Consider the following 16,097-nt stretch of genomic DNA (forward strand, 5'->3'; position numbering starts at 1 on the left):
CCAGTATGTAAGGCGCACCTCAGTGCTGCACTTCTCTGCTGCGACTTCATCTGCTCTGCTGTCCCTCTCTGAACCTCTTCAGTAAAGTGTGTCAAATGATAATATAACCCTGGGGATTGTTGTGAGGAGGAAAGGAGAATCTTTGGGTGCAATTGCTATAAAATACAAAATAAATGGAGCGGGTCGCTGGAGGGCAGCTGGAATTTGGCCAAGGGTCAGGTTCATTGATGGTAAGAGTTGGAACATAAGGAAAGATGAGTGCTGAAGAATTGATGCTTTTGAACTGTGGTGTTGGAGAAGACTCTTGAGAGTCCCTTGGACAGCAAGGAGATGCAACCAGTCAATCCTACAGGAGATCAGTCCTGAATATTCGTTGGAAGGACTGAAGCTGAAGCTGAAGCTCCAATACTTTGGCCACCTAATGCGAAGAACTGACTCACTGGAAAAGAGCCTGATGCTGGAAAAGATTGAAGGCAGGAGGAGAAGAAGGTGACAGATGACAAGATGGTTGGATGGCATCACTGTCTCAATGGACTTGAGTTTGAGCAAGCTTCGGGAGATGGTGAAGGACAGGAAAGCCTGGCGTGCTGCAGTCCATGGGATCCCAGAGTCAGACACGACTGAGTGACTGAAGAACAACAGGTTCAAGTGTCCAGCTGCCCATCTAGAGCCCAGATTCAAGCATCCATTGTCTACCTTCGTCTGCCTCGTCTGGCCCTTCCTGCCCCCACGCTGTCTAAATGCCAGTCTGAAAACTGAGTCGAGATGTTTTTAATCACAACATGTCCTGGTTCCCCATGACAGAGCTTGGCTGCTCTGACACCTGTAAAATGGAATTACATCTGTAAATTAATTTTCTAGAAATGAACTGCATTTCCCAAAACTTTCCTGGAAGCCAGTGTAAGCAATTAAAGCTTGAGACGCACTCCTGGCCTGGTAAGTCAGGGGTGAGGCAGTGATGAACCCACCTCCCAGCAGCTTAGGAAGCATCAGGACCCCAGAGGACCCCAGGACAGCTGCAGCCCCCTGAGGAGTGAGGGTCCATCCCTCTGGGGGCTCCACCCTCCACTGCTTTATTACAGAGCTAAAATTCACATAACGTAAAATGAACTGTTTGCAAGCGAACACAGTGGCATTTAGTACATTCGTCACGTTGTGTAGCTGCCAGCTCTGTCTCGTTCAGGAACATTCGTCATCCCGGAGGAAATCTGAGGAGCAGTTGCGCCCCATCCCCCCGCCAGCTCCTGGCAGCCCCTGATTAGCCATCTGTCTTTGTGCATTTACTTATTCTGGTATTTTGTATTGACTCCCACCTATGCTAAAATAATGTTGCCCTGAGACTGGCAGTAGGCACCAAGGGCTTTAACCATTCTGGTTGTTGGGACATCTGACCCGGTGTTGGTGCCAAAGCAGATTTACCTAGCTTCTCAGCCCCTTAGGAGTGAACCAAATCTGGCCTCTGTACCCCAACACCAAGTTAAATCTCAGAGAAAGAGTTTTGGGTGAAGTAGGAAAGAATAGCTTTACTGCTTTGCTGGATGAATCACAAGCTGGAATCAAGATTGCCGGGAGAAATAACACAACCTCCAATATACAGATGATAGCACTCTAAGGAAAGAAAGTGAAGAGAAACTAAAGAGCCTCTTGATGACAGGGAAAGAGGAGAGTGAAAAAGCTGGCTTAAAACTCAACATTCAAAAAACTAAGATCATAGCATCTGGTCCCATCACCTCATGGCAAATAGAAGGGGAAAAAGTGGACACAATGACAGATATTATTTTCTTGGGCTCCAAAATCATTGCAGATGGTGACTTCAGCCATGAAATTAAAAGATGCTTGGCCCTTGGAAGTAAACCTATGACAAACCTAGACAGTGTATTAGGAAGCAGAGGCATCACTTTGCTGACAAAGGTCCATATAGTCCAAGCTACAATCTTTCCAGTAATCATGTACAGATGTGAGAGTTGGACCAGGAGGCTGAGCACCAAAGAATTCATGCTTTTGAATGGTGGTGCTGGGCAAAACTCTCGAGAGTCCCTTCTCAGCAAAGAGATCAAATCAGTCGATTCTCAAGGGAATCAGTCCTGAATATTCATTGGAAGGACTGATGCTGAAGCTGAAGCTCCAATACTTTGGCCACCTGATGCGAAGAGCCAACTCATTGGCAAAGATCCTGATACTAGGAAATGCTGAAGGCAAAAGGAGAATGGGGTGGCAGAGGGTGGAATGATTAGATAGCATCACCGATTCAATGGATATGAATTTGAGCAAACTCCAGGAGATAGTGAAAGTCACGGAAGCCTGGTGTGCTGCAGTCCATGGAGTCCACGGAGTTGCAAAGAGTCAAATACAACTCAGCAACAGCAACAACAACAAATTGCTTTTCCAGGCAAAGGGGGCCACAGCAAGCAAATGCCCTCAAAGCTGTGTGTCCTCACCTGGAGTGAGTAGTGAGGGGTCTTACAGTAATGATTCAAAGAGGATGATCAGCTCATGGACATTTTTCTGATTGGTTATTGGTGAGGTAAGTGAGAGTCTGCATCATCCACCTTCTGGTTCTAACCAGTCTGGGGTCTACTTGCTTGGGGCTTCCCAGGTAGCTCTAGTGGTAAAGAACCCCCCTGCCAGTGCAGAAGACGTAAGAGGCGCAGATTCGATCCCTGGGTTGGGAAGATCCCCTGGAGGAGGGCATGGCAATCCACTCCAGTATTTCTTGCCTGGAGAATCCTATGGACAGAGGAGCCTGGCAGGCTACAGTCCACAGGGTTGCAAAGAGGCCGACACGACGGGAGCGACTTAGCACAGCACATCAAACACTTAATTTCTCCCACCTGATGGGGGTTTCGGTATCTGCAGAAGAGCTCAAAAATGTAGCTACATGTATTGCTTGGGAGGGGACCAGGACTCTGCCCCAAGGCTGTGCTATTGTTTCTTGTCTGTTCCTCCCTTGTCTCTGCATCCCCTCCCATCCTTGCTTCACATCTGTTTCAAACTACAGGTTGGAGCTAAGGGAAGGTCACACATTCTGAGTGAAGCCTATTTCCTGTCATCAAAGAATCGGCGGAGACAGAGACTCTTTGTGCCCAGGAGCCCCACAGAGTCCTGCTCCGTAACAGGGGCGCAGGCTCTTCCTCTTAACTCAGACTTTATTCCCCATGCTGACCATGATTCTGCTGCACCGAATCCTCCTCCCCGCTGCTTTCCCTGACTCCTCAGCAGAACACCCTCTGCTGCGCCCTCGGGGTGCCCCGTCTGTATTCTGTCCCAGGTGTCACGTGGGGTTTCCTGCCATGCCTGCACTTTGTCTCAAGCTGGCTTCTGACTCACAGACGGTAGTGACTACATAGCGTCGTCGATGGAATGCTAGCCTCGCAGTTCAGCTCCTGGGCCCCGTGTCCTCCTTCTTGGGCGTGATGCATGTCCAATGAGATGCCCAGTGATGTCTTCTGTCCTGTCTTTGGCAGCCCCGGAAGTGTTCCAGGTGTATGTGGACGGAGGCCCTGGCTACTCCTACTCCGTTGACTGGTGGTCCCTGGGTGTCACGGCCTATGAACTGCTTCGGGGCTGGGTAAGATGTGTGTCTGTGTGGTGAACGTGGGGACTGTGGAGGGGGCGCTCAGGTGCTCCCAGGCTTGGGTAGAGTCAGATGGTCATGTCCCATGGATGGTGCACCATGCTGGCAAGGAGCCCTGGGTGTCTGTCCTGATGGCCCATGTGCCAGCTCCACGGTCTTGAGTGTTGAAAAGCTCTTAATAAGCCTCTGGTCCAGCCTCTCATTCTACTTGTGGGGAGAGGGATGTCGAGGGGAAGGGTCTCTTGTGAAGCTCAGCTACTGATCAGTGGCAGTTCAAACACACAAATCACCCCAATCTCATGATTTCAACCCACAATATCAGGCACTCGTGCCCGATCAGACTCTTCTGCTTGCTTTTTGCTGTTGTTATTTTGTCCCAATCTTCCCCGAATACTTAGCTGTGTCCTATAAAAGTGGGGTATTCAGTGCGCATTTCTGTTTTATTTCATTGAAATGTAATAGCTGAACATGACTAAGTGAACTCTTTAGCAACTAATAGCTCAGTTTTATTTTAGCAGGAAGAATTATGTCAAACCAATTTGGAGGCATATTTTCTCTATACAAATATCATTTGAAAAGGATGCCACTTAACCTCTCAGGACCATGATTCCCCCTTATACAATGAGGATAATAACATCCTTTCATTCTATTCTGTGCACTGAAGTTATCCCAGGATCGATGTGCCCAGCTGGGACACACGGCTTTCGTATTAGTCATCTTACAACATCAAAGAGTCGGGCACAGCTTAGTGACTGAACAACACAACAGTGACACCTTATAGGTCTAGCACCCAGCACACAGCTGTGGAGAGTGAGTTCCCATCTCTGGCTGCTCTTTTAATGTTGCCTCACAGTCATCTGCATGTTTAAGCTGGCAGTCAGCGCTCCTCGAGGACAGGGGCTCCCAGTGCAGGGGGATGAGGGATGGAAATGAATGAATGATGACAGCTGTGTGAAAACCATCCAAGCTATGTTATTCATTATCGCCGTGTGGTTCAAGCAACTGTTCTCTGCTGTTGATCTCAATTATTTCCCCTGAGTTCCTCAAAAAACATATTATGGCACATGGTTTTTTAAGAATGCAAAAAATATATTTGTGATCTTGTGAGTTTTCTCAGGCACTGAATGAAAACTATCTCCTGCAGGCTTACCTAAGGCTTACCTATGGGCTCTCCTGGTGGCTCAGCGGCTAAAGAATCTGCCTGATTCTTGAGCTGCCACCGATGCACAGCTGAGCTTCGCAAGAGACCCTTCCCCATGACATCCCTCTCCCCACAAGTAGAATGCAGGAGTCGCAGGTTCAGTCCTCGGGTCAGGCAGATCCCCTGGAGGAGGGCATGGTAACCCACTCTAGTATTCTTCCCTGGAGAATCCCCTGAACAGAGGAGCCTAATGGACTATAGTCCACAGGGTCGAAAAGAGTCAGACACGTCTGAAGTGAATGAGCATGCATGCATGCAGGCTTACCTATTCCTGGTCAGTTCCTTTGTCACCTACTGGTCCTTTGACATACATGCTCAAGGAGGGAACATGAGGGTCCCCATGGTATTTGTATGAACCAGAGGACACAGGCATCACTAGATGCTGTTTACGATGTAATCAGTCATACAAATGACCTTGGCAAGCAATTCACCTAAGTGTGATTGGTTGCTTGCCAGCAGAAAGTATATTTTTTGTCAGATTACGGGTCAGTAGAGATAGTCATACTGAGTGAAATAAGTCAGAGAAGGAGAAATATCATATGACATCCCATATGTGGAATCAAAAAAGAATTGATACAAATTAACATACTTAAAAAACACAGATTCACAGACTTTGAGAACGAACTTATGACTGCCAGAGAGAAGGATGAGGGGAAGGGATAGTTAGAGAGTTTGGGATGGACATGTACACACTGCTATGTTTAAAACGGATAACCAACAAGGATCTACTCGTATGGTATATGGAACTCTGCTCAATGTTATGGCAAGCTAGAGGGAAGGGGAGTTTGGGGGAGAATGGATACATGTGTATATATGGCTGAATCCCTTTGCTATTCACCTGAAACTATCCCAACAATATTGATCAGCCATTTGTTGTTTAGCCCCTAAGTCATGTCTGCCTCTTGTAACCCCATGGACTGTAGCCCAGTAGGATCCTCTGTCCATAGGATTCTTCAGGCAAGAATACCTGAGTGGGCTGCCGTTTCCTTCTCCAGGGGACAGGGATCGAACCTGTGTCTCCTGCATTTGCAGGCAGATTCTTAGTAAAAAGTTTAAAAAAAAAAACAACACATGGATTAGAACAGTCAAAGATGATGACTTGGAAAAAAACCTCAAGGGCTTCAGAACAAAATGTGCACCTTAAGGGCTGCGATTCTACTTTGGTCACTTGACTGCTCTGAGGCCTGGCTTCCTCCTTCCTGAAATGGGGGTGATGAGGCCAGCCGGTGGGGCAGGGAGATCACCAAGGCGGTTCCGGAAGAAAATGTGGGCAGCGCATAGGCAGTGTCCGGCGCACAGGAGGGCTCTGATTGCTGCATAAATGTTCACGTGGTGATGACTCAGAGGCAGGTGGATACAGAGACAGTGCTGCCCAAGAAGGGCAGCTGCGGCTGACACGGCAGCATCTTAGACTGACCAACAGTCAGAAGGACAGTCGGGGGACTTTCTAGAAAGGACCGTGAGGTCACCTGGAGGTGCTGGCTTCACTCTGTAGGAAGTGCAGCGCCGTCCGTGGAAGGGACAGCATGGTGCTTAAGCCAGAGGGTTATGGAGATCCTAAGGTTTCCCAGGTTTCTCCGTGGGTGAAGAATCTGCCTGCAATGCAGGAGACCCAGGTTCGATCCCTGGTTTTTGGAATCACTTGTTTTGGGGATCAAATTCCAGTTTTGTTGCAGTTCCTGAATGTTGTGGGCTGAGCCTGCTTCTTGTCTGTCAAATGAGAAGAATGGTGGTTACAAACCACAGAATTCCTCAGCCTTAGCTCTGTGGTTGCTTGGGTCTGGATACCACTTTGTGTGGGGGCTGCCTTGTACATTAGAGAGTGTTTAGCAGCATCCCTGGCCTCTACCCACTAGAGACCAGCTGGAATCGCCCCCACAACCGAAATGTCGCCAAATGTTGCCAGACGTCCCTTGGGGGACAAATTATCCCCAGCTGAGAACCACTGCCATAGAATAATCAAGGGGATGGGCGAAAGGAGATTCTGAATGTCAGGCCGCCGGCCCATGGCCTGGCACAATATGCTTTGCATGCAGCCTCAGGTGGAGCCCTAAAACCCACCCTGTGGCACCATGAAGACTTCTACCCGCTCTGCTTCCTCCCAACCATCTCCCTCACCTGGTATTACCCTTGGCTTTGACTCCAGTCAGTATTTCTCCTTAAGGTTCAGGAGACAGAGAAGGTGGGGGTGATGGGGAATAGAGGAGGGTTATGGAGGCCCTAGGGTTTCCCAGGTGGCTCAGTGGGTAAAGAATCTGCCTGCAATGCAACAGACCCAGGTTCAATCCCTGGGTCAGGATGATCCCCCAAAGAAGGGACTGGCTGTCCACTCCAGTATTCTTGCCTGGACAATTCCATAGACAGAGGAGCCTGGCGGGCTACCGTCTATAGGATTGCCAAAGGTCAGACGTGGCTGAAGCGACTGAGCACGCACGCACACATGCATGGAGATCGTACAGTTTGCAGCAGAACTAAGAACCTCTGGATGCACACCAAATGGTAGACTCAACCGCAGAGACGAGCATCTGTTGGTGTATTAACCCAACGAATTGAGAGAGGCAGCCCTTGAGTTGAGCATTGCCTTCCTGTCTCTCTGTAAAGCAGAGAGATTACTGATCTGGGAGTTTGAAACCTGGGGTGAAATGAACTCTCTGACCTTGCCCCTCCATTTTCCATAAAGTGAGGGATTTTCAAGCTGTGCTTCCTGAAAGTAAAGGACCCTGCAGGAACGATTCGACAGTTCATAGGGGAAAAAAGATTTCTCCAGCTGCTGGAGGTTTAAGCAACCTGGGGAACTGTTCTTCACTTGCATCTGTTCTATGTTTTGGATTTTGAGCAAAAAGATTTGAGGGGAAAAACATTGGATGAGGTGGTCCCCAAGGCCCAGCTCAGCTCTAGCAGTTAAAATAACAGGTCTATGGCAATTCTTTTCCTGTTTCTTCTGTTTCTTGGTAAATTGGAATTTTTGTAAACTGGGTATCCTGGAATAGACACACTTGTACTCCATAATGAGTCTATCTGGTACCCTGCTGCCAAAATTACTTTCACCAGCTGAACAGGTAATTATTTCACCTTAAAAATACCACTGGCTTCCCTGGTGCAGTGCAGGAGTCCCAGGTCTGATCCTTGGGTTGGAAAGATCCCCTGGAGAAGAGAATGGCTACCCACTCCAGTATTCTTGCCTGGAGAATTCCACAGACAGTAGAGCCTGGCGGGCTACAGTCCATGGGGTTGCAAAGAGTCAGATACGACTGAGCATCTAACACTTTCACTTTCATAAATACCACTCAGTTTTCTAAGTCAGTGCATCCTAAGACCAATGAGTGAGACCAAGACTCAGGAGAACTCTTGACCACAAGCCGATGGAATATTGATCTTAATATTGGACAATATTCTCGTCGAAGGGCCCAGGTTTCTCCACAGCCACCCAAACAGATCAAGGCTGAGCCTGGAACTTCAAGATGCAGTGCAGATTTTAGTCATAGTTTCCAAATGCGTTTCCAAAAGTATTTAACTGTTCTATTAGCCTCATGGCTAACTGTAGTTACTACTGTTCTCATTATTGTTGTTTTTATTGGTCTGGTTCCCTCCAGAAGTTGGGGGAGAGAGAGAGAGAGGATCTTTGGGGGGCCTGGGGGGCAAGTAGAATTCATGGATGCCTTGAAGTAACCAAGTAAGAGACAGAATGAAGCGTAAATGATAACAGAAGTCTTTACACTTGTAGCTGGCTCATTCTCCAGTTGGGTGCTTGAGTTCCAGGCTCTGGTAGAAAGAGCCGCAAAGGAAAATCTGGGTCTCTGAGACGTTGGGAAAGTCACTTTTTGTCTCTCAACCTCAGCTTCCCAAACTTTAAAAATGAAGAGGTGAGCCAGCACCCTGACACCTGCAGTAGCTGGGTTACCAGGGTGAGTCTGGGACCGGAGTCAGAGAAATAGCCTTTTGAGAGGCAAAAAGATGGGAAGAAGCAATCCTGAAACGATCCTGAAGAGTTCAGAAACCAGAGTCCCAACCCCTGAAGGCCGGTCTTCAGGTGGTGGCCTGAACTCTGGTTTTCTGAACCCCCTCCCGCACTAAGGCAGCACCCCTCTACCCCTTCCATGCACCCAGCACCCACTGTAGGGACCACCCCCCAAGCACGCACCCCACACCTGAAACCCCTCACTGCTGTCTTTTCCAAGATGAAGAGCTAAAAGGGGTCAGGACACTGTCTGCCTGCTCACACCAGGGGCCTGCTCTACACGGAGCGCCGACACCTCCCAGAACAAAGCAGATGTCAGATACCTTCCCTAGAACTCTGCCTGAGGATGGCCAGGGTAATGGTCTTAGACTGATCGGGCTGTTGTGACCAAGTCCGACAGACGGGTGGCTTAAACAATAGACGCCTGTTCTCTCGTGGCTCTGGGGCCTAGAAGCCCAAGTTCAAGGTGTCTTCAGGGCTGACTCCTTTATATCTCTCATCAAGGTGCTCCTTCCTTGCTCATAGACGGCCGTCTTCTCCCTGTGTCTTCTTGCATGGTGTCCCCTCTCTGTCTATCTCCCCAGGTCCTAGGGTCCCCTTTTTCTAGGGTTTCCCCTGTGTACAAGGACACCAATCATATTGAATTGGGGTCCCTCCTAATGACCTCGTGTGAACTTGATCCCCTCTGTAAACACCCTGTCTCCAAACAAGGCCACCTTCTGAGACGCTGGGATTTGGACTTGAACATACAAACTTGAGGGACACAATTCCCTCTGCGACAGTAGCGCTCAGAGGTGAGCTGGGGGCTGATACTGCCTGCGGTTTAATATCGATGCCATCACATCCTAGCTCTGGGGCTTGGGACCTCTGGCTCGTCTGCTATAAAGTGGTCATATTGTGCGTGCGTGCTAAGTCACCTCAGTCGTGTCCAACACTTTTCGACCTTATAGACTGTAGCCTGCCAGGCTCCTCTGTCCATGGGATCCTCCAGGCAAGGATACTGGAGTGGCTTGCCAGGCCCTCCTCCAAGGGATCTTCCCGACTCAGGGATGGAACCCAGGTCTCCTGTGTCTCCTGCACTGGCAGGTGGGTTCTTTACCTCTAGCGCCACCTGGGAAGCCCAAGTGGTCACATTCACGGTAGCCACCTCATGGAGATGCTGGGAGCTTTGTGTCACATCCCAGATGCTTTCAGTGAACATTCACTCTCATTTCTAATCGTGATGGTGGTTCTTAGCAAAACGCAAAGGGATCCTGCAACATGAAAGCAGGCAGCACCTTTGGGTAGAAATTCTACAATTGAAACTGCACCCCACTTCCTATTAAATTCAAAAATGTTTGAAGCCAGATTTAAAGAATGTTAGTGTAGCAAGCTAATTAGACTTTATAAGGAGTCCACAGGCTTCCCTGGTGGCCCAGATGGTAAAGAATCCGCCTGCAATGCAGGAGACCCCGGTTCAATCCCTGGGTCAGGAAGATCCCCTGGAGGAGGGCATGGCAACCCACTCCAGTATTCTTGCCTGGAGAATTCCACAGACAGAGGAGCCTGGCAGGCTACAGTCTCGCCAGGACTGTAGGGGTCGCAAAGTGGACACACACACAGGGAGCTCACAGTTTGGGATTTTGCCCTGTTGGGTTGAAGGGAGGTTCCCAATTCAGTGAAACAGATGAGAGAGGAGGCAGGCAGGCAGGAAGAGGCCCCTTTCTGGGTGGATATATCAGAAGGCACAGGTGCACCCATGTCAGCAGGCATCTTCCCCAGAGGGGCCCCATTCGGTAGAGCTACAGACACTTCCTTCCAGGGAACTGTATCCCAACCAGGGCTCAGGATCCCCTCACTTTCCCAGGTTGCCCTCTCCAACTGCTGCAGCCCCATGGGAATCCAAGTTCCATGAGGTTGGAGCTGGCCCCTTATGCACCATGGGAGCCCAGCATGGTGTTTAGGCTCCCGGTCTGTGTTCCATCAGCAACTGTGGATGATCTGATCATCATCTTTGCTGTCCTTGTGCTCCGGGACCCGCTGGGCAACAGATACTGCTCCGTGCCCTGAGAACACAGAGATGGAGGTACTGTAATCCTACCTGCCAGGAGCACCGCCCCCCACTGCCTTGCAGGAACTCCATACTGACCAACCAAGGTCACATGGATTAACAATGAGCTCATTCCTCCAGATTTCTCCAGGATCGGTTTAGTCATTGAAACACACATGCTTAGGAAACAGTTGCCTGCTCCAGCCCTGGGTCATGTGACCCTGATGGGAACCTGGAAGCTTCCTGGAGCACACAGCCAGGGGGAGGGTGAAGAAGAGGCTCTGAAAGAGCTGTTCTCGGGTGGGAGGGGTTGAGGGAGCGTCAGAGTGAGTCAGCTGCTGTTCAGACACTGTCCCAGCCACTTCCCCAAGGTCCCAGTCAAAGGAGCCTTCCCAAGCTTTGAGAGGTGTTTGGAGGCCAAAAAAAAAAAAAAGAAAGAAAATCTGCCCACTCCAATGTCAAGAGGATGTGTCAGAAAGTTCAATGTTCTGCTGTGCTGGGGAATTGGCAAACAGGGCTTAGGCATCCTTCCGGTGCAGGAGAGAGGATGGCAGGTGGCAGTGGCCCAGCCTCCCTGCCTCCCTCGCCCAACCAGACCCAGACCTGGTGATTCTCGCCCTGCTCACTCATGGGGCCATTCAGCCAGGGCAGGGAAGATGCAGCCAAGCCCGCCAGTGGATGGGGGGCTGTGGATGGTGAGTGCCGCTCCTCTCCGCAGGCCTAGGTCTGGAACAGAGACTCGGGTTAGGCTGTAGGGCATGGGTGCTGCCTCTGCCGCATCCTGGCTGTGTGACCTCACCAATCACTGCCCCTTCTGGGGCTGTAAGGGAACACCCACACACTGGGTTCCTGCGCTGGTCACTGTTGACACAGGGGTCCAGGCCCCCTGCTCAGCCATGTAACTGGAACACCCACTGTTACCTGCAGGAAAAGAAAAACCACCCCTTGTAATGACACAGGTTTTTTTATTTTATGTTTGTTTTTCAGTCACTAAGTCATGTCCAACTCTCTGTGACCCCATGGACTGCAGCCACATGCCTGGCTTCCCTGTCCTTCAGTATCTCTCAGAGTTTGCTCAGACTCTCGTCCTTCGAGCCAGTGATGCCATCCAACCCTCTCATCCTCTGTCATCCCCTTCTCCTCCTGCCCTCAATCTTTCCCAGCTTCAGGGTCTTTTCCAATGAGTTAGCTCTTCACATCAGGTGCCCAAGGTTTTATTGTTGAACTATAATTTATTTACAATGTTGTCATAATTTTTGCTGTGCAGCAAAGTGATTTAGTTATATGTATATAGATACGGGTAGATATAGATACATACACTCTTTTCCATTATGGTTTATCATGGGATATTTACTATAGTTACCAGTGCTATAGAGTAGGACCTTGTTGTTTACCCATTCTATATGTAATAGTATGCATCTTCTAATCCCAAACTCTCGATCCATCCCTCCCCTTCACCCATCTCTCTTGGCAACCACAGGTCTGTTCTCTGTGTCTGTTTTAGCCATGTGGACGGCTGTCTCTGATACTGTCTGTTGTCCCTTGTTACAGAGACCGTATGAAATCCACTCGGCCACGCCCATTGATGAGATCCTTAACATGTTCAAGGTGGAGCGTGTCCACTACTCTTCCACGTGGTGCAAGGGCATGGTCACCCTGCTAAAGAAGGTAAGGGGGTAGCCGCCCGTCTACCTGGCCAGGGAGCTGGTCACTCAGTGCAGAAACAAACAGAGCAGCCGACTAAGGAACGAGAGGACGAATGGACAGACAGTGGTGGAAATACCAAAGTCAGCAGGCTTCCGACATCTCACTGAAGTGCTCTTACCATCTCGCTTCAAGATCACAAAGCCGATGGACAGAGGGGTGTGGCCTGAAGTCAAGTCTGGGATGACAAAGCCCTCAGGCTTTTTTCACTCCACTACCAACTTCTAATAATTAGAAATATTTAATACATATGGTTCTTTAGCATTTTTACAAATCATCTTTTAACTCACTGAGCTTTAAGAAATTAGGTATCTCCTGACTTTTCCTAGGAATTTTTCAGTTCAGTTCAGTTACTCGTCATGTCCAACTCTTTGCAACCCCATGGACTGCAGCATGCCAGGATTCCCTGTCCATCACCAACTGCCGGAGCTTGCTCAAACTCGGTCCATCCAGTCAGTGATGCCATCCAATCATCTCATCCTCTGTTGTGACCTTCTCCTGCCTTCAATCTTTCCCAGCATCAGGCTCTTTTCCAATGAGTCAGTTCTTCATATCAGGTGGCCAAAGTATTGGAGTTTCAGCTTCAGCATCAGTCCTTCCAATGAATATTCAGGACTGATTTCCTTTATGATTGACTGGTTGAATCTCCTTGCAGTCCAAGGTACTCCCAAGAGTCTTCTCCAATACTGCAGTTCAAAAGCATCGATTCTTAGGTGCTCAGCTTTCTTTATAGTCCAACTCTCACATCCATACATGACTACTGGGAAAACCATAGCTTTGACTAGATGGACCTTTGTTGGCAAAGTAATGTCTCTGCTCTTTAATAGGCTGTCTAGATTGGTCATAACTTTTCTTCCAAGGAACAAGTGTCTTTTAATTTCATGGCTGCAGTCACCATCTGCAGTGATTTTAGAGCCGCAAAAAACAAATCTGTCACTATTTCCATTGTTTCCCCATCTATTTGCCATGAAGTGATGGCAGTTGGTGATGGGACCAGATGCCATGATCTTAGTTTTCTGAATGTTGAGTTTTAAGCTTTTTCACTCTTCTTTTTCACTTGTCATCAAGAGACTCTTTAGTTCTTCTTCACTTTCTGCCGTAAGGGTGGTGTCATCTGCATATCTGAGGTTATTGATATTGCTCCCGGTAATCTTGATTCCAACTTGTGCTTTATCCAGCCCGCCATTTCGCATGATGTACTCTGCATATAAGTCAAATAAGCAGGGTGACGATATACAGCCTTGACATACTCCTTTCCCAGTTTGGAAACAGGTGTAAGTGTAGGTGAGGCAGCTTGTGGCTGGTGGCTCAGCGGTCAAGAATCCACCTGCCTATGCAGGAGACACAAGAGATGTGGGTTCGATTCCGGAGTCAGGAAGATTCCCTGGAGAAGGAAATGGCAACCCACTCCAGTATTCTTGCCTGGAAAAATCCCATGGACAGAGGAGCCTGGCAGGCTATAGTCCATGGGGTCACAAAGAGTGGGACATGACTTAGCAACTGAGCATGTACAGTGCTTCAGCACAGCAGTCCAGACAGTACACAATATTCATGGAACATAGAAGCAGAGGCACCTTCATTTTCCCAAGACTCCACCTTCGGAGGCTCTGCTAACCTCAGTACTGCCCAACCACATACGTTTGCTCGTTGCCTGCAGCTCCTGACCAAGGACCCCGAGAGCCGCCTGTCCAGTCTTAGTGACGTCCAGAGCGCACCCTACTTGGCCAACATGAACTGGGATGCGGTGTTGGAGAAGGCGCTGACGCCCGGCTTTGTGCCTAATGTGAGTGAGGTCCTGCCCTATGACATCCAGCCCTATGCAGGGTCTCCCTCCTGGGTGCTCAGGAACACCCCAGAAGCTGGCAGGGGGCAGGGGGGTTGCTGGCCACATCATTTGAACTCCAAAGGGGTCACCTTTCACTGAGATTCGGCGTGGATTTGGACCTGATTTGTGCAGTCTGGTTGGGCAGCTTCCCTCCCTGTAGTGGGTCCTCAGGGGCACAGAGGCTCCTGTTTCTTGTTAAATCACACACGTGATGTGCACAGATCCGGGCCCTGGGTAGGTGAGAGCAGGATAATGGGAGCCAATTAGCCCTCCCTTTCACAAGCTGCCTGTCGGGTAGAGGAAGACAGTGCGTCACCAGTAAAGGTATAACGTGACACCAGGTTCAGTTCAGTTCAGTAGCTCAGTTGTGTCTGACTCTTTGCAACCCATGGCCGGCAGCACGCCAGGCTTCCCTGTCCATTACCAACTCCTGGAGCTTACTCAAACTCATGAGAGGAAGACAGTGAGTCACCAGTAAATGTGTAACGTGACACCAGACAGTGATGCCAATTCCTACGCACAGAATGAGCTAGGAAGACAGAGAGAGCCCGGAATGAAGGAGGAGGCAGGGGCTGCTTTTAGGTAGAGGTGCAGAGATCTGAACCAAGTGAAGGAACCAGGCTTGTAAAGATAGGGTAGAATTTTCCAGGCAGAGGGAATATTAAGATCATGCACTTCCAGGCAGCAAAAAGCTTTCAAAGAACAGTGAGAAGGCTTTATAGCTGGAGCAGAGTAAGATAGAAGAAAGCAGTACGGAATGAGGGTGGAAGGGACCACAGCCCACACCCTGGAGGCTTCTGGGGGTCATGATAAAGGTTTTAGACTGTGCCCTCTAAACGCTGAAATGCTATTGGCCGGGAAGTGAAAGTGAGATTTACGCTGTAGAGTGGACAGGTGGGTGTTGAGAATGAATGGAAGGACACCGACAGGAAGGAGGCTGGAGAGCTAGCCTGGAGGCTCCCAAGGATGACCGTAGGCCGGAGGGTCAACTGGTCAACTTCAGCTGCAGGGCAACTGGCAGCCAGGATGTAGAGTTGGGTAGATGTGGTATCTCAGATGGTAAAGAATCTGCCTGCCATGCGGGAGACCTGGGTTCAGTCCCTGGGTTGGGAAGATCCCCTGCAGAAGGGAAAGGCTACGCAGTATTTCTGGGTATCCAGTATTCTTGCCTGGATAATTCCATGGAGAAAGGAGCCTGGCAGGCTATACAGTTCATGCGATCACAGAGTCAGACACAACTGAGTGACTTGCACTTTTTGGCCAGAAATGGCATCTTTCAATGGATTTGTTAAAAATGATATTTATATATTAATAGAAAAGATAGTAATGACATGAGGTGGAGGGTATGAGAAAATATGTGAAAATACCAGATTGGTAAACTGAACTGAACTCAATCTCATGAAATGAACACACATAAGATGAAGGAAACGTGTGGATATTAACAGATGGGTGGGGATTATAGGGATAAATGAATGACCTGTGCAGTGAGGATGGGTCACTGTTCATCATCAGGACAGAAATGAGATATATCCCCTAGGAGGGCTTCCCTGGTGGTTCAGACGGTATAAGGTCTACCTGCAAAGCACGAGACCCAGGTTCAGTCTCTGGGTTGGAAAGATCCCCTGGAGAAGGCAATGGCACCCCACTCCAGTACTCTTGCCTGGAAAATCCCATGGACAGAGGAGCCTGGTGGGCTGCAGTCCATGGGGTCTCGAAGAGTCGGACACGACTGAGCAACTTCACTTCCACTTTTCACTTTCATGCATTGGAGAATGAAATGGCAACCCACTCCAGTGTTCTTGCCTG

At 49.2% G+C, this 16,097-nt stretch overlaps 1 protein-coding gene across 6 annotated transcripts in view; it reads left to right on the forward strand.

Annotated features, from left to right (window-relative positions):
* The window catches only part of STK32B (serine/threonine kinase 32B), a 372,649-nt gene that overhangs the window by 330,670 nt on the left and 25,882 nt on the right, over positions 1-16,097 (forward strand). For all 6 annotated transcript variants that reach the window (XM_065914648.1, XM_065914649.1, XM_065914650.1 and 3 more), the window contains 3 exons: positions 3,465-3,568; positions 12,314-12,430; positions 14,124-14,249. In XM_065914648.1, the coding sequence (XP_065770720.1) occupies positions 3,465-3,568; positions 12,314-12,430; positions 14,124-14,249 (347 nt within the window). The remainder of the gene's footprint in view (positions 1-3,464; positions 3,569-12,313; positions 12,431-14,123; positions 14,250-16,097) is intronic.

The sequence above is a fragment of the Muntiacus reevesi genome, chromosome 22, assembly GCF_963930625.1.
Source record: "Muntiacus reevesi chromosome 22, mMunRee1.1, whole genome shotgun sequence".
Taxonomy (NCBI): Eukaryota; Metazoa; Chordata; class Mammalia; order Artiodactyla; family Cervidae; genus Muntiacus; species Muntiacus reevesi.